Source organism: Phalacrocorax carbo, chromosome 1 (genome assembly GCF_963921805.1).
Source record: "Phalacrocorax carbo chromosome 1, bPhaCar2.1, whole genome shotgun sequence".
NCBI lineage: Eukaryota > Metazoa > Chordata > Aves > Suliformes > Phalacrocoracidae > Phalacrocorax > Phalacrocorax carbo.
In genome coordinates, this window is record NC_087513.1 from 86,865,060 (window position 1) to 86,886,468 (window position 21,409).

The following is a 21,409-nucleotide window of genomic DNA, read 5'->3' on the forward strand; positions in this document are numbered from 1 at the left end:
GTCATGAGGCTGAGATTGCAGTGAAAGACAAGACCTGAAAGAAATATTTGGAAAACTAATGACTTGTGTTTTATTAGCTTTTTTTATTCATAATGAAGCACTTAATTTTATCTTTTTATGATAGGTGTACAAAAAACCCCCCCCAAGACAAGCTATGATTTTCTCTCTACACTTTCTAAACAGTGGTTACTGTGTTTTAAAAGGTGGTTTTCTGCCTCCGGTCAGAGCTACAAATAGTGCTCCATAACCAACATTTTTCCTTTACATTTCCTCTTTTTAATTTATAATTTTAAAAATAAGTAAGAAGACGTTCCTAACTGATTGTACTCCTACTGATTACTTCTACTTCTTCTCATAAAAGATTTCAGTTATCTCCAGGAAAACATAGTTAACTTAAGAAATTAAAAGACCCATTCCTGGAAGATGGTGAAAACTCCCGAGTTAGATTAAAGCAGAGGTAACTTAGGAGTTAGGACTTAGCAATACGGTATCTGTTAGAGTGCAAAAGTCGTGTGGTCTGTGATACTTTCTGTTGATTCTTTGTGAGCCTGAGGAACTCATACTATTCTGCCTACAGCAAACATACTGTTTTCCTGTGTAGACGCAGATAGGGCCCACTCCCATCCTGCTCGAGAGCCTAATATTAACCTGACGCACATCCCACACAAGTATAGGGAACACCACAGATGTTTGGCAGAACAAGGAAGTGAACGCTGCCACCTTCGGAAGTATACTCATCTCATCTGATAAATGCTTTTGATTCTTGTTCTTAGGAACATGCAGTGAATAAACAACAACCGAGACTGGGCCCATGTTAGGACATGATATTTCTGTGACATGAAGATATTGTATCTTTTAGTCACAGGACTTTTTGTTGATGAGGTTATGGTACCTTTTTATCAAAAACACCCAACCAATGAACCAACCAACCAATCAAACCACAACTCCTATAATCTTGAGTATAGGTTAATATTTTTCTGTTATTTGTTTAATTTACTGTGGTGGTTGTTACTAGTACTGTGCTCAGTAATTCTGAATTTTTTGTTCTTTTCCCCCTTTTTAATGCATATTTGATGGAATTCAGTGGTGTGGGACGAAACTGGGGCTGGGCTTCTGCTGGCAGCAGCATCCTCGCTGAGTTTGGAACTCTGCACATGGAATTTGTCCACCTCAGCTATTTGACAGGGGACCCTGTATACTACAACAAGGTGGGTCTCAAAGTCAGTTTTTTAAAAGTGTCTTTTACAGTGCTTCATCATAAATTGCATTAAAGGGGAAGTACTTTCTGTATTGCATTCTATTTGCATTCTTGGTAGCAGGTAAATTTTTTCATACTTGTATTTCTGTTACCAAATAGAAGACTGTCGTGGTTTAGCGGCAGCTCAGCCCCACACAGTCGCTCGCTCACTGCCCCACCGGTAGATGGGGAAGAGAATCAGGAGGGTAACGCTCGTGGGTTGGGATAAGAACAGTTTAATAATTAAAATTTAAAGAAAACAACAGTAGAAATGCAATGTAAAGGGGAACAACGAGAATTAAAAGAAAACAACAGTAGAAATGCAATGTAAAGGAGAACAACGAGAGGCGCAAAGCCCCGGGGGGGGGGGGTGGGGGGGAAGGGAGGGGAGAGGGGGAACGAACCGCCGGAACAAACTGCCCGCGCCGCAGCCGCGCGCCGCCCGCCGACCCGACGCCGCGCCGCCTCCGCGCTCCCTGCAACTGCCCCCCACCTCAATATATTGGTCATGGTGTCACATGGTATGGAATGAACCTACCATTGGCCAGTCGGGGTCAGCCGCCCCCACCATGGCCCTGCCCCTCCCAGCCCCCCCCCCCGCCATGCGGCAGAGCGCGGGAAGCTGGAAAGGTAGCCGACCCCCACAGTGAGGAGAATTAACCCCTTCTCAGCCAAAACCAGCACATTCTCCACCCCTTATTCCATACCATTTACACCATGCCCAGGTCCCATATGCTGCAATACAACCATACCAACCACCACCCCTCCCCTTCCCATCCTTTAACATAATACACAGACATCATTCCCTTAGTTCATGGACCTTCCCTGTACAATGTCCATTAAAAATGTCCATTGAGTTCATCCAGTCCATGACTCTGGGCTCCATCTGTTGTATCAGTCTTTCCGGGTGGGAGAGATGGTGTGTGGCGTTGGGTCGCTGCATACCGAGTCAGTCATCGTTCCATCACTGCTGCACGGCTTGTTTCATAGTTGATCTTCCATAGGTTGGGAGGCTCGTACTCTGATATCATTGGTACAACACAGAGGTGACACACAGTATTATATAGCAGTTCACATTGTGCCATTCAGTTCATTGACTGTTTTCACCCAAAATCAAATCCCCTTGAGGCACACATCGGATTTCTCCATCCTCCCGCATCACCCACCAAGTGCACCCAGGTCCTCGAGCAAAAGCAATCCCACGAATGGGTTTGCCTTTGCCGGAGGCAGGAAGAACCCAGACTGTTTTGCCCAGCATACTTTTTGTGTGCACTACAGGGACTCTATCCCCTTCCACAGTACGTAAGGATTCTGACTGGGCAGGGCCAGCTCGGTTGGCAGATCCCCTCGTGTTGACTAACCACGTGGCTTTTGCTAAATGTGTATCCCAGTGCTTGAATGTTCCACCCCCCATTGCTCTCAGTGTAGTTTTTAACAGTCCATTGTACCGTTCAATTTTCCCAGAGGCTGGTGCGTGATAGGGGATGTGATACACCCACTCAATGCCATGCTCTTTGGCCCAGATGTCTATGAGGCTATTTCGGAAATGAGTCCCGTTGTCTGACTCAATTCTCTCTGGGGTGCCATGTCGCCACAGGACTTGTTTCTCAAGGCCCAGGATAGTGTTCCGGGCAGTGGCGTGGGGGACAGGATATGTTTCCAGCCAGCCAGTCGTTGTTTCTACCATTGTAAGCACATGGCGCTTGCCTTGGCGGGTCTGTGGGAGTGTGATATAGTCAATTTGCCAGGCCTCCCCATATTTATATTTCAGCCATCGTCCCCCATACCACAGAGGCTTTACCCGCTTCGCTGGCTTGATTGCAGCGCATGTGTCACATTCGTGGATAACCTGTGCAATAATATCCATGGTCAAGTCCACCCCTCGATCACGAGCCCACCTGTATGTTGCATCTCTCCCTTGATGACCTGAGGTGTCATGGGCCCACCGAGCTAGAAATAGTTCACCCTTATGCTGCCAGTCCAGATCCACCTCAGCCACTTCAATCTTGGCAGCCTGATCCACCTGCTGGTTGTTCCGATGTTCTTCAGTGGCCCGACTCTTGGGAACGTGAGCATCCACATGACGTACCTTTACAACCAGGTTCACTACCCGGGCAGCAATATCTTGCCACAGTGCGGCAGCCCAGATGGGTTTGCCTCTGCGCTGCCAGTTGCTTTGCTTCCATTGCTGCAGCCAGCCCCACAAGGCATTTGCCACCATCCAGGAGTCAGTATAGAGATAGAGCACTGGCCACTTTTCCCGTTCAGCGATGTCTAAGGCCAGCTGGATGGCCTTTACCTCTGCAAACTGGCTCGATTCACCTTCTCCTTCAGCAGTTTCTGCTACTTGTCGTGTAGGACTCCATACAGCAGCCTTCCATCTCCGGTGCTTTCCCACAAGGCGACAGGACCCATCAGTGAACAGGGCGTATTGCTTCTCATTTTCTGGCAGTTGGTTATACAGTGGGGCTTCTTCAGCACGTGTCACCTCCTCCTCTGGTGATAATCCAAAATCTTTGCCTTCTGGCCAGTCCATAATCACTTCCAAGATTCCTGGGCGACTGGGGTTTCCTACTCGAGCCCGCTGGGTAATCAGTGCAACCCATTTACTCCATGTAGCATCAGTTGCATGGTGTGTAGAGGGGATGTTTCCTTTGAACATCCAGCCCAGCACTGGCAGTCGGGGTGCCAGGAGCAACTGTGCTTCAGTACCAACCACTTCTGAAGCAGCTCGAACCCCTTCATATGCTGCCAATATCTCTTTTTCAGTTGGAGTATAGCGGGCTTCGGACCCTCTGTATCCCCGACTCCAAAACCCTAGGGGTCGACCCCGGGTCTCCCCTGGTGCTTTCTGCCAGAGGCTCCAGGTAGGGCCATTCTCCCCGGCTGCAGTGTAGAGCACATTTTTTACATCTTGTCCTGCCCGGACTGGCCCAAGAGCTACTGCATGGACTATTTCTCGTTTAATCTGTTCAAAGGCTTGTCGTTGCTCAGGGCCCCATTTGAAATCATTCTTTTTCCGGGTCACTTGATAGAGAGGGCTTACAATCAGACTGTAATTTGGAATATGCATTCTCCAAAAACCCACAACGCCCAAGAAAGCTTGTGTTTCCTTTTTGCTGGTTGGTGGAGACATGGCTGCTATTTTGTTGATCACATCCATTGGAATATGACGACGACCATCTTGCCATTTGATTCCTAAGAACTGGATTTCTCGTGCAGGTCCCTTCACCTTACTTTGTTTTATGGCAAAACCAGCTTTCAGAAGGATTTGGACTATTTTCTCTCCTTTCTCAAAAACTTCTTCCGCTGTGCTGCCCCACACAATGATGTCATCAATGTACTGAAGGTGTTCTGGAGCTTCTCCCTGTTCCAGTACAGTCTGAATCAGTCCATGGCAAATGGTAGGACTGTGTTTCCACCCCTGGGGCAGTCGATTCCAGGTATACTGGACGCCCCTCCATGTGAAAGCAAACTGTGGCCTGCACTCTGCTGCCAGAGGGATTGAGAAGAATGCATTAGCAATATCAATTGTGGCATACCACTTGGCCGCCTTTGACTCCAGTTCGTATTGAAGTTCTAGCATGTCTGGCACAGCAGCACTCAACGGTGGAGTGACTTCATTCAGGCCACGATAGTCTACTGTTAGTCTCCACTCTCCATTAGACTTCCGGACTGGCCATATGGGACTGTTAAAGGGTGAGTGGGTCTTACTGATGACTCCTTGGCTCCTCAGTTGGTGAATGAGTTTATGGATGGGGATCAGAGAGTCTCTGTTGGTGCGATATTGCCGCCGGTGCACTGTTGTGGTGGCGATTGGCACCTGTTGTTCTTTGACCTTCAGCAACCCCACCACAGAAGGGTCCTTTGAGAGACCAGGCAAGGTAGACAGCTGTTCAGTTTCCTCCGTCTCCAAGGCAGCTACACCAAAAGCCCATTTGTAACCTTTTGGGTCCTTGAAATACCCTTTCCTGAGGTAGTCTATGCCAAGGATGCACGGAGCCTCTGGGCCAGTCACAATGGGGTGCTTCTGCCACTCATTGCCAGTTAGGCTCACTTCGGCCTCCAATACAGTTAGCTCTTGGGATCCCCCTGTCACTCCAGCAATGCTGATGGGTTCTGCCCCTATATAGTTCGATGGCATTAAGGTGCACTGTGCGCCGGTGTCCACTAAAGCTTTATACTCCTGTGGGTCGGACGTGCCAGGCCATCGGATCCACACAGTCCAGTAAGCCCGGTTATCCCTTTCCTCCACCCGGCTGGAGGCAGGGCCCCTCTAGTCCTGATCATGGCAGTCACAACTCACTTCCTGCAAATGTGAATCAGGAGTCCCTCTATTACACTTAGAAATAAAATCTGCGCTTCTACTCCTCTGTCTGGGGACTTGTTCACTGGAAATTGGAGCAGCAGCTTTCCTGGAAGAGCCCCCCTGAGTGACTGTTCTTCCTTGCAGTTCATGCACTCGTGCCTGTAGGGTCGAGGTAGGCTTGCCATCCCACCTCATCATGTCCTCTCCGTGGTCACGCAGGTAGAACCATAGGGTGGCCCGTGGTGTGTATCCCCTTCTTTGAGCCAAAGGACGCTTATTCCTAACAGCTGAGACACTGCTCTGTCGAGGTGGGGAGTAGGACAGATCTTCTTTGAGTTGCTGGACCTCTTGGGATAGTTTCTCCACAGCAGAGACAAGCGAGGAAGAGATATTTGTGTCGTAATCTCGGAGTCTATCTATCACCTCTGCCACCGTTGGTGTCTCGTCATCTTTCCAGGACATCACTGCCAATGAGTTTGCATGCGAAGATGGTGCGCTCCGTACAAACTTCCGCCACATGGGTCGTGTGCACTCGGCTTCATCTGGATCTTTGGATGACCGTTGATCATCCAGGTCACCATAAATCACCTCAAACACAGCTAATTCCCTTAGATACTGGATGCCTTTCTCCATAGTTATCCATTTTCCTGGGCGATATGTAACATCTTCTTTAAAGGGATACCTTTCCTTCACTCCAGACAGGAGTCGCCTCCAGAGGCTGAGGGCTTGTGGCTTTTTTCCTATTGCTTTGTCAACGCCCCCTTCCCCAGAAAGGGATCCCAATTGTTTGGCTTCTTTTCCCTCTAGTTCCAGGCTACTGGCCCCATTATCCCAGCATCGGAGCAGCCAGGTGACAATGTGCTCACCTGAACGACGGCTATAATCTTTTCGCATATCTCGCAACTCGCTTAAGGACAGGGATCGGGTGGTCTCTATTTCATTTATTACTTCTCCCTCCTCTCCCCGCGATGGCCCTGGTTCTTCATCATCCCGTTCTAAACGAGTTGATGTCCGCTTCCAATATTTTGTCTTGTGTATGGGGGCAACTGATACTGGTACGGGTTTATTTTCTGAGCTAGCTCCGGTACTTGTTGTGGGGGTTTGAGTGGCTGCAGTGCCTGTCGTCCGGGCTGGATTGTCTACAGTGCCAGTCACTTTGCATTTCAATCCAGAGACATTCTCTTCCCCCTGGGGGCACTGAATGCTGTTGAGCAGGGCTCGGTATGCATGGGCCAGACCCCAGCATGTTGCAGTTATCTGTGTCTCTCTGGAGTTCCCAGCGTAACAACATACTTTCTCCAAATATTCTACTAGTTTTTTAGGATTCTGCACTTGTTCGGGGGTGAAACTCCAAAACACTGGGGGTGCCCACTGCCCTAGGTATTTGCCCATGCTATCCCACATGCCCTGCCACTCGTAACTATCAAGCCTCGGGGCAGATTTCTGGGTGATATTCTTAAGTTGCTTAGTCAAAACCAAAACAACCTGCCCAAAAACTAACAATAAGTGCACCTTAACCACCCAAGGATGTTCAAGATACAAAGACGTTGTTGTAACAAAGGCACAGACATCATAGAACAAAGTTGCAAAGGTATTATTCTGTATTTCCTCCATATAAAATCTCTCAGAGGAGGAGGTATAATTGCTAATTGCCTCAACAAGGTGGTATCCAAAGTACAGTAACGGTTTCAGCAAAAACCCCAAATACCAGATAAAGCTGAAAACGAGTGTTTGTATAACAAATCTTGTAGGCAAAACATTACTAATCACAGCAGAACACAGCAGACTCAACAAACCAACACCAATCTGTAACACCAACTGCAAAAAGGACAACATGGTGCTGTGACCAGCAGCTGTTGTTATCTCCAACCCTTGAGCCCCACGTTGGGCGCCAAAAAGACTGTCGTGGTTTAGCGGCAGCTCAGCCCCACACAGTCGCTCGCTCACTGCCCCACCGGTAGATGGGGAAGAGAATCAGGAGGGTAACGCTCGTGGGTTGGGATAAGAACAGTTTAATAATTAAAATTTAAAGAAAACAACAGTAGAAATGCAATGTAAAGGGGAACAACGAGAATTAAAAGAAAACAACAGTAGAAATGCAATGTAAAGGAGAACAACGAGAGGCGCAAAGCCCCGGGGGGGGGGGGTGGGGGGGAAGGGAGGGGAGAGGGGGAACGAACCGCCGGAACAAACTGCCCGCGCCGCAGCCGCGCGCCGCCCGCCGACCCGACGCCGCGCCGCCTCCGCGCTCCCTGCAACTGCCCCCCACCTCAATATATTGGTCATGGTGTCACATGGTATGGAATGAACCTACCATTGGCCAGTCGGGGTCAGCCGCCCCCACCATGGCCCTGCCCCTCCCAGCCCCCCCCCCGCCATGCGGCAGAGCGCGGGAAGCTGGAAAGGTAGCCGACCCCCACAGTGAGGAGAATTAACCCCTTCTCAGCCAAAACCAGCACAGTGACTTTTCCAAATAGAAATTTATGACAACAAAAGCTTTCTTATTTGTTTCAGCATACATTTAAAAATCATAATTTTTAAACATATTTATGTGAGCTGTCCTTTAAAAGTAAAATGTACTAACCTGCAGGAAGCCCTCAAGAAAGCTTCTGGGTTCGGGTTAAGAAAACTTACTGCTAACAAAACAAAAATTAAATGTGCAGAGCGCAGATGAACGTTGCTAGTGGTGATCCTGATTCTTGATTTAATTTAGGTCATGCACATTCGGAAGTTACTTCAAAAAATGGATCGTCCTAATGGACTTTATCCAAATTATTTGAATCCAAGAACGGGCCGGTGGGGTCAGCGTAAGTATTCTTATTTTATTCATTCCTTCTTAAAGATCTGCTTCTTATTTTGTTGCTGAGTTGGGTATCAGAAAATTTTTTCTGTAGGGCATGAACAGCATTGCTTGAAAACATGCAATGTAGAGGGATTATTTAGACTTGAGATCTGCTGAAAACAATTTTTGCCTATCACTCTCTCTGAAGTCAGGTAGCTTGATTTTTATGGTACTTTCTGAAAGCAGCTTTGTACCAAATCTCATGCTTACCCTTAGTTTTACCAGTCAATAAAATCTGCTGTAATAAAGAATGAGGCTGAAAATAACGTCCTCATTTTGATTTTGTTCCTGGTTTTGTTTTGCAAACCATCTGGTAAGTGGATTACTGTAAGCTAGCGTAGAAGTAATGCATGTTTGTGATGGTTAAATCTGAGCTACTTTACCAGGTGTTAGGGACTGACATTTACAAACATCATTCTTCTACCTAGTGGCATGTGAAATGGCATGATGAATTGTGCTGTTATCAATGTGTCCCCCATTTAAGAAAAAAAACAACAGTGTTGGAATGAAAAGAAAAAAAATTTTGTTGCAACAATGTAAATAGAGAGATAAAACACAAAAGATGGAGACACAAGTATGATTCTTTTTCTTGAAGTGGTTCTTCCAAGAAAAGTTGAGTGGTTTAGTGCTTTCATAGTGGGAGTAATAAAACAGAATTCTTTTTCTTCAAGGTTTCTGTTCCTATTTTTTTATGAATGCAAGTTTATTTAGGAAAAACAAGCAAGATGGTCTATTTCTGTCCTGTTTGACATCATTGACAGGTTTTGGGGATTTCAGTGGTTGGCTGTAAATATCCAGGAGAACATGTTCTGGCTTGCAAACTGAGAATTTGCTTCTGGCTTTGAGTCTGGTATATGAGGAAAATGAATGCAGCTGTCAGTGCAGTGACTGTGAAGAGTGTTGTCTAATCTGATCGTTAAGGCCAAAATTCTCTCCAAAGTGTCTGATATCTTTGAGTGAATAGTGACACATTCTGAGACTGACACATGGATTGATAGATAAATTTAGGTTTAACAATGCATTCAGAAAAAAGAAAGTAAGCAAATACAAATATTCACCAATTATTTGTTCAAAAGATTTTTACATTGTTCTGAAATATTTTCTATTGCTTTTTTCTATTCTTAACCAATTGTTCCTGCTACTTTTATCAAAAGTAGTCTAATGTGCCAAATCACCAGGATTGTTTAGAGGCTTTTTGTCAGCTGTAATAATAATGCTCAGAATTAGCAGCTCTTGGGAAGAAATTAAACCTGGTCATTGAGAATAAACATACAGTGAAAATTTTAACTTTTCAGGAGTTTGAGCTCAAACGTACTATTTAAATGAATTTTGAAAGATAATACTTTTGGGACTAAAGTTTAGGACTACAGGCTGAGACTTAAGTTCATCGGATAAAAAGAGATACAACTTTATAAAGCCTTCAATTTTCTGTGCTGATCATTAACCACAGACTTATTTCCCCAGATTTGGTGGTGTATGGGTTGGGTTTTTGGTTTTGGGGTTTTTTTAAATTTGGTTTTGGGGTTTGGTTTTCGATGGTTTTTTTTGGGGGGGGTTTGGTTGGTTGGGTTTTGGTTTTGTTTTGGGTTTTTTGGGGGGGTTGTTTTTCAGGGTTTGTTTTTGGTTTTTGTTGGGGTGTTTTTGAGCAAATAAGCTTCCAAGGGCAGATACAGATGTTCTCATAGTGTTTCTAAGATATCTCCAATGCAACAAGCATTTCTAAACCTGTCTTGAAAAGTTTTGTGTGGACAAGAAAGCAAGTATCCCTAATTCTGTTTTTCCTGCCACAAATGATGAGAAACTCTCTTTGCTGTATCCCTGATAGATCGCTCCTCAGTGATTCTATTTGTAGAAATTTAAGAAGCTACAGTAAAAGCTACACATGTACTGAAACACTGGACATATGAGCTGGACCAGCTGAGGCTTACACAGGAATTTTTCTTCTGATTATCCTGAAGAGATTGCATCCTGCATCACAGCAGAAGTCAGTTAAATAAGGGCAGCTCCTTCACGCACTGCATCTCAGGTCACTAGAGGACTCGTGTCAGAGTCCGCAATACTGTTACAGACTTGAGTCACATTGTTAGTATTAAGGGCAGGTGAGGCTTTTATGTCCTCCTCAGAAGGTAATTTCAAAGAGCATTGTGTTTGGCTTGTTATGTACCTTAGTACTGGGAAGACTGAGACAATGGGAAGAGTACCAAAGCATAACTTTTCTTCTTTCAGCTTCTGGGAAAGCTGCCCTTTTCGTCTTTGCTGTGACCTTTAGTTTGATGCATCTTATCTTGTACAAAGTACTTTCTCCAGATAGTTTCTGAGAATTATTTCAGAACTCTCTATTTGCGTAGATACATGTTACTCTTGACTCTGACCTCTCTGGGTTCTTTTTTTTTTCTTCCTTTTAACATTTTTTTTCCCTCCTCAGACTTTTTTGGCTTAACTCTAGTTAGGTTTTCTGTTAATCTGTACAGTGTTCCAACTAGGTCATGAGGGGTGTGAAATAGGTAAAATAAATCTGCAGAAATACATACATATACACTGTTGAAGAAATACGGGATTTAGCAGCATTATAGCATCATTCTAGTAGTGGGTTTATTTTCTCTTTCTATACCTGGCATCCTAGGAGTGACTATATTCTAGTGGTGAGTACCTTTATTCAAAGTAATAAAAACACCAGTGATGTGCACATAGCAGTCAGACTAATTAATTTTATTACTACCAGATGATTATCCAGAGAGTATTAAAATATGTAATGGAAGAATCCATTCAGGTCAATTTTTCTTGGTAGTTATGTTTCGTCTTTACCTTATAATTTATTTTTTTTTTAAGAAAGAGATTTTATATGAATAAAAGAAAAAATATATACTTCTGTGTTGTTTGTTTAGTTTTGTTCTAACAGGCTGATAGGTAAACTTGAATACTTAAAGACCATTCCTATTGCAAGATAGATTTGTGGAAGAAGAGAGAAGTCTCAAACATTTTCTGTGGCTTTGGTGTGCTCCCATAGGACTGTAAGCTGGATGTATCTCTACTTGCAACAAGAATTTTGTGGAAAATTCTTGGTACCTTCTACCTTGACACTTGATGTGGTATTTTGATACGTTAGAGGTATCAGGAGCCTAGGCACATCCTCTTGTTGAGTTTTTAACAAAAATAAAAACAAACAAACAAAAGATACAAAAAAACCCCAAAACCTCCAAGGATTGCATCTACTTTACTTGACTTGCAATCCCAAGTATTAAATATTAGTGTGAGCAACTTATGTGCCTTTAAAATACCCCATTTAGAAATTTTTCCTTCCTTCTTCCTCTTTGCTCCAGAGAGGTGCGCAGTGATTTATGCTGCCATATAAGTAACTTTTTTGCACATGTAAGGTCTCACAACATACCACCTTTATTTTTTTGAATCTCAAATTTTGCAAAATCTAAATGTCATGTTGTCCATCAGAACCCTGTATGAACTGGATATAATTCGCAAACATTAAGATTATATCTCAGCTGCTGGTGTTAGGAAATTAGAGTAATAAACCAGTGCTAGGCCTTATGGAAGGGGAAGGTGACATTTCTTTACAGAGTCATTAAGCCAGCTGACTTTCACCTACTCACTTTTCTCGTAAGTTTAGTTCACTTATACTCACAGTTATTAAGATGTGTCCAAGTTTTCTGGACTCAAAGAAAAAGGGATACTGCTATGCTGTCCTCTTTATATGTCTAGGATTCTTGAATGATGATGATGAGCTAGTTTTTGGACAGATCTTTCAGGCCTTTCAGGGATCAGCAATTATTATGGGGGTTTTCTATGCCTCAGAATATTCCTGTCTTTAGCCTCCATGGACCTTAGGCCACGTTGCTGTGGCTTGTCTGTTTTTCCTCATTTAAATGTATGCTTAAAATATATGTATGTGATCTGTTCTCTCCTTGAGTTAGAGGAAGGGGAATGGTGTATGTAATATGCTGCAACTTTATCGCCATCCTTCTGATGTTAGGATGCAGGGTCTAATGAGTCATTCCTGTTGTGGTTTGATTTATCAGAGTGCAGCCCTTTTGATCTTGATATAAACAGCATGGCATGCTATTTCACTGCTGGGGAACAATGTTCTGGGGACATGGCCCGGGATGTACAGACTGTCCTTTTCACTCCTTGTTCTGCTGCTTCTGCTGGTGCTTACAAAGACATGCGTTTTCATTCAAACCCATTACCAGTTGTTTCTGTTACAAATGCCTAAAAAGGTATAATCAGTGAAGTAACGTATCAGTCAATTAGTAATGGTGGCTTTTTTATAAAGAAGGATGTGACCATGGCTCCCAGGTTCTTAACAAATTGGAGAGATGAGTAGAGTCATATAGTGTGCCATTAATCTATAGCCATGTCTTTAATGTTTACATTTTTATGAATATGAATTTGCCTCCTAAACAGATATAATTACTAGAATTTTGATTAAAGGCAAGAGATTTCAGAATTATAGAAATTAATTTGTACTGAAGAAAAATGATTTTTAAAAAAATGAAAATATGTTGAGAAAATTTAATTCTAGTTTGCATTTGCAAACAGGTTAGATGAGAATACCAACTAGAACAGCAATAACAAAGAAAATGGCAATCTGCATGTTATTCCCAAGTCAGGACATGCCACTTGTTTGCACATTTCTTCCTTTCTACTTTAAAATATCAAGAACGAATTATTGCATTTCATCTGGTTCCAACATCTCCTACAAGTAATGATGTTATTGAAGGGGAACTTAAATCACTCTGGTTTCACATCTCACTTCCTGCAGTTGGACTACCTATGGAGTTACCTGGCTTGGTTATGTAAGAAAGTTGCTTTCAGATTAACTGAAATTGGTTTTTAGACTATATATGGCTTCCATATGCAAGAAAATAACCAGAGATCTCTCTTCTATGTTAACCTTCTGTGTTTATTGCACCTTGGTGATATGTGAGCACAATAATAAGCTACTGTAAAGTAAGCTGGTATGTGAATTTATGGTGCACGAGCTGAGCGTTCCTATTAGGAATGTAATAGCAGATACTGAAATTACCATTGCTGAATGCTGGTGTGATGAACATTGAAACTGCAGTCTATTCTACCGTGCTTTGTTCACATCTCCTTGCTGAAAACAAGCCCTGTTAGTACGATTTGCAAGTGGACTAAGTTGAAAGCCTGGTGAGGGGTACTCTGTCAGCACATTTACAGGGACTTGCCAACAATGTGATATTGGTCTGTGTATATGTGTTTAATGCACTAAATTTAAATGCTGTTTTTCATGCACAAAGTGATTACGATCCTCTAAAGATAAATAAGAGGCTTCATACAGGTATTTAGCCTGCCTTGTTGCACACACTGCCTTTAGCACCTTTAGGTGATGTTCTCACTTTCTTGCAGTTCCCTGCATCTGTTACTAGAGAGTAAGTAGAGGCACGACCAAGGTGGCTGAATGGGAGAAATGTATATCATCTGCTTCCCAGTTGTTTGTGCTGTAGACTAGCCTTGAAATAAACCAAAGCAAATGCTTTCGTGGATGTGCATATTTCACTTTCTTCAGGTAGTCTTTCATTTTCAACAGCAAATGCTTAAATTAAACCAAACCAAGCACTTTCAATTTTAAAATACTATTTAGAGAAGGCTTCTATGGATTTAGTTTAATTGGATTAGATTTACACTTCTGTTAAAATGGTGCCATTTTCACATGTAGGAGAAGCAATAAAAACAATTTTAAATTACTGTCATTAAATCAGTGCAAACATTGGGTGAATATTCCTAAATTTTTATGCCTGCGTGTGCAGCTGGTTTTAGTCTAATGCTCTTGGGCTGAGCCAGGTAATTAACTGAACTGCTTCATTTAAACTCTTGCAGGTAATAGACAAGCCATGAGTAATACACCCTATCTATTTTCATTTGCGATATGACATTGTATCAAATACATAGCACCATCTGTCTATATTTATTTGTCAGTATGTAAAGGAAAATTGAAAATAAATTTGATCTAAATGTTTGTAATGCACTTTGTTAAAGATGTTAAGAGCATCGCTGCATCTAGCAGACTCCAAGACCTGGGGATTCCTCCTTCCCAGCTATTGAAGCCCAACCAAGTACAGGTCTCTCCATCCCAGTACAGTGTATGTGGCTGTTCCTGTTCCCATTTGCAGGTTTGGCCAGTAGTGAGGCTGAGGACATATCCTAGAGAGGTGTGCATGTACTCTAAGAGGACGCTAATGTGGCTACCCACACAGGCACTGCCACCGACAGCACTGCCCTTGTAGCACCCACACATAGTGTTGCCACAACTCAAATAAAACATAAAACAGGTAGCCAGGTCTTGCTCTTCCTCTTCCTGTTCGCTGTCAAATAGATGCATGTACTTGCACACTCTTCACAAGCACCCTCACACTCCCAGATCCTTCAAATGTTAGCAAAGGCTCTCAGTCTACCTAATACCTGCGCTTGAAACCTGGACCCCTTATGTAGCCATTGGCTCAGAGCTAGGTCTTTTCAGATGCAAGTCTCCTACACACCAGCTCCTCCAGCTTGAAATTTGCTGATGGATTCCACATATGCACATGCACTTGGGATTAAATTCACTGGGAAGAACAAACATATGCGGGTGTTTCCAGTTGAAGACACGCAGACCTAGGGCCCTGTGATGCACTGTCTTTTCTCCAGCCACTGCCACCTGGACCTGCCGGCTCCTGTGACCTGCAGCCCCTTTCTCTAGTTGCTGGCGCGCTGACCTTGCAACATGCATCCCAGTACCTCCAGTCACTGGCGCCCAGACCTCTCTTGCACGCTAGTCTCTCCAGGTGCTGGCACCTAGACCTACAGGCTCTGCGACCCATGGCCTCTTCTCCAGCTGCTGATGTTTATACCTTTTATGGATTACATGCAAAAACTATAAGGTTTAATAATAAGATAAGGCAGTTGGTGCTGGTAGGGTGCAGGGCTCAGGCAGACAAGTGTGTTGATTGGCAGCCTGTTTACGTGCAACCAGGCCCTTTTAACTTGCCTCCTCTCACATTTTTCCCTTGCTTGTTCCTTCCCAAGCCATCCTGATCCTTCCTTTTCCCTCCCTGTGTCCCTAAGTAGCCCACAGTAAGCTTTATCTAAAGCCACGGGACCTTTCTGCTGTCCCATATATACATTTTGCACAGTCCTGCAAGTCCCCTCAAATACCTCATAATGCTGGTGACAATCTTGTTTCCCCCCTTCTTATCAGTGATAAAGCTCAGGTTGGCTCGCTGGGGCTGTGGCTGAGTAATTCCTTTAATGGCCTATCAGTCAGTAGCTGAAGAGTTTTGGTCTGTGTTATTGTCTGTTACCACCCGCTCCTTAATGTCTGTGTATTTAAATTTACCAGTTGCATTGTCATTTGTTATTTCTTTTATACTGAATGGTCCTTACCCACATAACTAGATGAAGAAGGTGCTCTCACATTCTGTGTATCCCCATGCCTCAGAATGCTAATACTGAGAATAATCAGCGTGTCAGCTGAAGGATACTGTCCTGGGAGTGTGAGCTCTATCTAATATATAGGAAAAGTGTCTCTCTTGAATGCAAACTTTTAAAGGAGCTGCAGAAATTGATAAATAAATCACTATTTGAATGCTTGTTATCAGGACTTTCACTGTTAAAATTAAGGAAGAAACCAATTCTCTTAGTCTTTATATCCACCTCTAAGATTAAAACCCCTGCAGACTGCAAAGTGAGGTGAATAATACTGAAGAATGAAACAGTGTTTTGAAAGATCGCAAATAAATATTTCCGATTAAAATATATAATCGTAGCATAAATTTGACAGGTTGATAGTCTAGTTATGGGTAGTGAGAAAGATGCTAGTGTTGGAAAATTCCTGTCTTTGCCAGCTGAAGCTGCTAGCGTTCTCCTTTAAATATGAAAGTACTTTGCATTTTCTTGCCCCCACCCTTACGTTGTATGTTTATTTACTAGGTGCCTTGTTTAGCAGAAGTAGTCTCTTTAAATTTAAGGTTGGACTAGATGATCCCTGAGGTCCCTTACAACCTGTAATTCTGTAAATTACATCTGTTAATACCCCCACATGCTATAGGCAACACTAAGAAACCGGCAATGTCAGGAGTCGTGAGAAATCAAATTGTGAAATATAATGTGAAGTCCTGGCAAAACATCCATTACCTAAAAGGCAGTGGAGGGAATTGTGTTAGGTAGACCTGTATTTTCCAAAAAGTATTTTACAAAACTTTTCAGATAACTACCTTAAATTTGGACTTGTGGGTAATAGTTTCTAATAATTTAATTCTTCAGGGATTTTCTTCTCCTTTGGCTTAAGGAAAAGATTTTCTCTCAAATAGAAATGTTGCAGGATTAAAATAATTAATTTTACTTGTAAAAATAGTTGTAGTAGTTGTTGCCAACCTGGCTTAATCTATGCACGTTTATTCAATTTAGCAAGTAGATTTCTTTTTTTGATTTGCAGTTGGAATGTCAGTTATGGAACTGGAGATACATGATCTATGTGATGATTAGTTTGGGGATTGATGCAGGCATTTATTGTGGTGGGGTTTTTTTATTTCGAATCTGCTTTCAGTTGAGTATGTTACGAATGAATGAAAATACGTGATTTCTAGGCTTCCAGCAGTAGGCATCCATGTATCAGTTGCAGATGAGGAGGTGGGGGTGGTTCTTTGCTCTTTCATTTTCTTTGCTGTCTTGGCAGATGTCCTTAATTTTTCTCTCAAAAATATTCTGTCTCGTTCTGTATTTAGGAACATGCATGTGTTTTGAATATAAAATAATCTATGTAATCTCGGATGGGGAATTCCCCTTGCCCTTCTGCTTTACAACCACGTACAAATGTAATTAACTCTGTTCCAAGAAAAGCCTGCATTCAAATTTGATTATTCATTAGGATCCAAGAGCAAGTTAATCTGTTAAAACTTTGTTTTAATGAAATACAGCAGAGCTGTGCGTTACAGGGAATATGCTTTTGTAAGTCTGCAAGGTTAAGACGTTTTGCTGGTCTGTTGAGCAAGATGCTGAAAAAGCTAAACAAATAAAAGCTTTGTTTAGTGTGTTAAAGATTCTAGTGCTATTGGAAGGTTAAATATGTATATGAATAATGCATTTGAAAGGGAGTGTCTATAAATAATTCCTAAAGATAGGATTTGGATATGGTGTAACTGGGTTTTGAAAGTGCTTGCATACATTGCTGTGGAAAGAGATTAATATTTTATTTTGCTCTACCACCAAATTGTACTTTTAGAGCATGCATCAGTATCTAGAATTTGAAATCTGTCCTGCAACAGCTTTAACATTTATTTTCCTGACTGTAAATTCAGTAAATTAATCTCTGTTAACAGAGTCCAGCATGTCTTGAGGTACTGCCTGATATTCTTGAGAATTTAAATTGTTGGCTTTGAAGACAGAGAACTTAAACTGATTAGAAACTAAAAGGGTATCCTTTGACACATGATCTGTGAGATTTTTAAAGTTTGAGCACCTGTGGAATCTCATTATTTCTTTAACAGTTGCTTTTTGTACTACGGTCTCTATATATCTAAACGGTATTTTTGAACCGTTCTTGACTTATGAATTTCCTATCAAAGTCCGACTGCAAACTTGTTACAGCCTTAGTTATTTGGTTTTAGTTTATTCCTTCTATATCACTTATCTGTTGGCTTTGCACTAAGCTGTCTATATCGATGTTCTTTAGACCACTAGTAGATTTCTGATGACCTATAATAGTCCATTTCTTTCATTCTGTCTTCAGTATGTAAGACTTCATATTCTAATTTATGTGTGGAAATGTACCTTCTGGTGGTCACGTGATAAACACTTCCAGTTTTGGCAGCATTGAGGGAAGAGGGTCTATAGTTTTGTTCAGTGGACATTGAATGTATTTTCCTGGGAGGTTCATTCAATCATGAAGTTCCACTGGGAGCTGGACTGTCCTGTAGCAGGAAGGTGAAATTGGATCTCATTGGATCTCTCTCATTTTGGAGACCTATGTGAAGACATAGCAGATCTTTGATTGCAGATCACACTGGAGCACTTTTTGGCCTATGTGGTCAAAAATAACAGAGGGATAGTGATGAATGCAGCCCAAATGTAGGGTGTGGTAGCTCAGTCTCAGCTATAAAGCACGGGCTGAGTAAGTCTTACAATCAGCACAATTTCCTAGCAGCTACAAGAGTGACCAAAGCTTCAGCTAGCTTTATGTGCAATTTCAGGCATCTGTCATAAGAAGAAAAATAAGAGCCACATAAACATAAGTCTAGGAGAAAGAAACATGCAGAGTAGCCTGGATTTGTATTGCATGTGGTGTATCCATAAGTACATCAAAAACAGGGGGTGTCTTTTGTTGCTCTTTGAGTCTCCTTTTGACTGTCAGCATTCATGTTATATACGTGTGTGTGTGTATATATATGTATGTAAACTACAGTATTCTTGACAGAGCCTCAAGGGAGAGGATGAAATTGTTGACAGTGGTTTTGCTACCTAATTTTGCATAGATGAATGTTGGCTAGATTTAATCTAATAAAGGTTTTCTCTCTCCCATTTTTCTTTTTTTTTTTAATCTGTAGAGGAGAGACCTGAGATCTTATAGGAAGACGAAGGTGAATAAACTAAAGGTTTTAATGGCATTAAGAGCTTGTCAATCTCCCTGTGTAGAAGCATTTACTCAAAAGGGACTCTCTGGCTTGCGGGCACATACCTACAGCAGAACTGGTTGTGGCAGAAGGTGTTACCACCGCTTAGCTGTTGTTTTCACAGCCACCTTGTCAGGTTAAAAAAAAGTATCAGAGGTAAATATGTACCTGCCTTCCCATCAATCCACTGCAAATTCCAGCAGCTTAGTTAAAGCTGCCAGCACAGGTGGGATTTACAGTGACTCCAAACTTGGTAGAGAGGCAGGTGTGCTTCATTCAGGTGACCCCATGAGTGTAATAATCTGGAAAAGAAAACGTCAGGTGATAAAAGGCAACTTTACTTTTCAGTAAAAGCTCCAAGGTAAAGGTCTGATGTGTTTTTAATTTTCACACTTGGACTTGATGTATTTAGTTGATTGGTCTTTAATTCGTGTCTTCTGAGAGGTGACCTAAATCTTTACAGAATTATAAATAACAGATGTAATGTTTTGAAGTTCCAGGGAAGTTTGAATACAGAAAGGAAAATACTTGGGCCAGCTGTGAATTCCTGAGTGTGAAAGGAGAGCCTGTTGTAAGATATCACGTTAGGATACTCCTTTGACATTACAGAATCATGAACTACATTCAGTTTGAAGATGGTTTTTGGTTCTAGCAACATGAATTACCTAAATATATGTATTAATTGGACTAGTTGTCCTTGCTGGTCTGTTTCAAATTATTTCTGTTGTCTTTGCACACACTTGAATTGTGCAAGTTTGAGAATTTTAATCTTTAGTTTGATAATCACTACAGTTCTAATGTTGAAGAAACTTAGCTAACATTGTATTAGGCCAAGATGTTCTTCATATATGTTAAAACTAAAGGACATTAAACTATCTTTAATTAGAAGAACAGACATGCAGTATCCTTCGAGAAAGAGTGAGAAACCGATAAAAGGAAAAGCTTCCGCCTCAGATGAAGTCCGTATCTTTAGCCAAGGTCATCCTGGGGCAATTAGACCTTATGGAGAAAAACTAATCAGGATGCTTTTATGTATGTTGCCAACTTCATAAGGACTAAGTGTCCTTTGGGTAAACTATCCTCATTGTAATACTAAAAATGATGCCAATATGCCAGAAAACCCCCCACTTAAATAAGCACCTTACTGAGCACGTGTAGTAAATTTAAAAGGAGCTGTTCCTTTAAGATGAAGTAAGAAAGAAACTAACCTATGACTAGCTGGGGGGCATGATGAATATTATGTGTTGCTAGCGCATTTAACTGTACCTACTCCGATTTTGACCACCAAGCACCCAGGCTTGTGCAACCCTGAAATAAATAAGCATTGTCTCTCCTGAGTGTGTGATTATGGGCTCCTTGCACACTGGGCAACAAATCTGCTTTTCAGACAACACTAGGAAGTCATTTTGCTAAACTTTACTATACAAGAAACTCTTAGCACTTACCATTAAGATTGCTTAATACTTTCCATTAAGTGACTGTGTTTTCAGTTTCTTGTAGCTGCTGAACTTCAACTCTTCCAACTGGAATACTCTGTCTGCCTCAAGCTGTTTTGTTGATTTGGGTTTTGGGTTTTTTTAAACAGCTTTGACAAAATGCTTCAGCCATTTCTAAATGAAGTTAGAGGTGGAATGTGATTCTACCTAGATTAAATTCTGGGTCTTTTTCTAAATGTACAGTTAAGAAACTCAAGAACCATCTTGTTTTGGATATGAAATACTGTGGGAATTACTTGTTTCAGGACTGCTTGAGTTGAAAACTATATTTTTCCAAGCCTCTGAAAAATATTCACATCTACTTTGTCCATATGGAGTACTTAAGAGTTCAGCTGCTACATTCCCTAGAGTTGTGTGTTCTGAGCAGGTGTGATCACACATCCCCAGTTTGGGAGGAGCTAAGCTAGGTTTTTCATGTTGCTTGAATCTGTTGTGGCACCAGACAGTAGAACAGGAAGCAATGTCTGTTCAGCTATCTCCTACCGTATAAATGCTTGGCTTTGCTACCTTAAATGTTCTTTTATTGTAGTTCTGTTATGTGGCAACCTGCATGTTTTCAGAAAAATTCTCATGCTGGTAACGTGTTCCTTAGTGATAAATGATTCATAGCTGAGTAAAAATTGCACCTCCACCTCCTTTTATCAGGGCTGCTTCTGCTGCAGTTAATTTACAAGTGTTTGCACTTTTAAGCCATCCACTATGGCTTATGGCATCCTTAGGTCGAATTTCCACTATGAATTGCAGCAGCTGCAATTTCTAGGGCCTCAGCTTTCTGGATTAAAGGATTAGAAGGGGAACTTGCACCTATTTAGAGCAGCTGAGGGCCACTAAGCCCAACTACATGAAGTAAAGATTGAACAGAAATTTCATCAGAGCTGCTCTGAAGACAAACAGAAAAGAAATTCT

At 42.1% G+C, this 21,409-nt stretch overlaps 1 protein-coding gene across 2 annotated transcripts in view; it reads left to right on the forward strand.

Annotated features, from left to right (window-relative positions):
• Positions 1–21,409, forward strand: part of MAN1A2 (mannosidase alpha class 1A member 2) — a 152,471-nt gene that overhangs the window by 91,202 nt on the left and 39,860 nt on the right. For both annotated transcript variants that reach the window (XM_064465135.1, XM_064465144.1), the window contains exons 7-8: positions 1,085–1,208; positions 8,260–8,353. In XM_064465135.1, the coding sequence (XP_064321205.1) occupies positions 1,085–1,208; positions 8,260–8,353 (218 nt within the window). The remainder of the gene's footprint in view (positions 1–1,084; positions 1,209–8,259; positions 8,354–21,409) is intronic.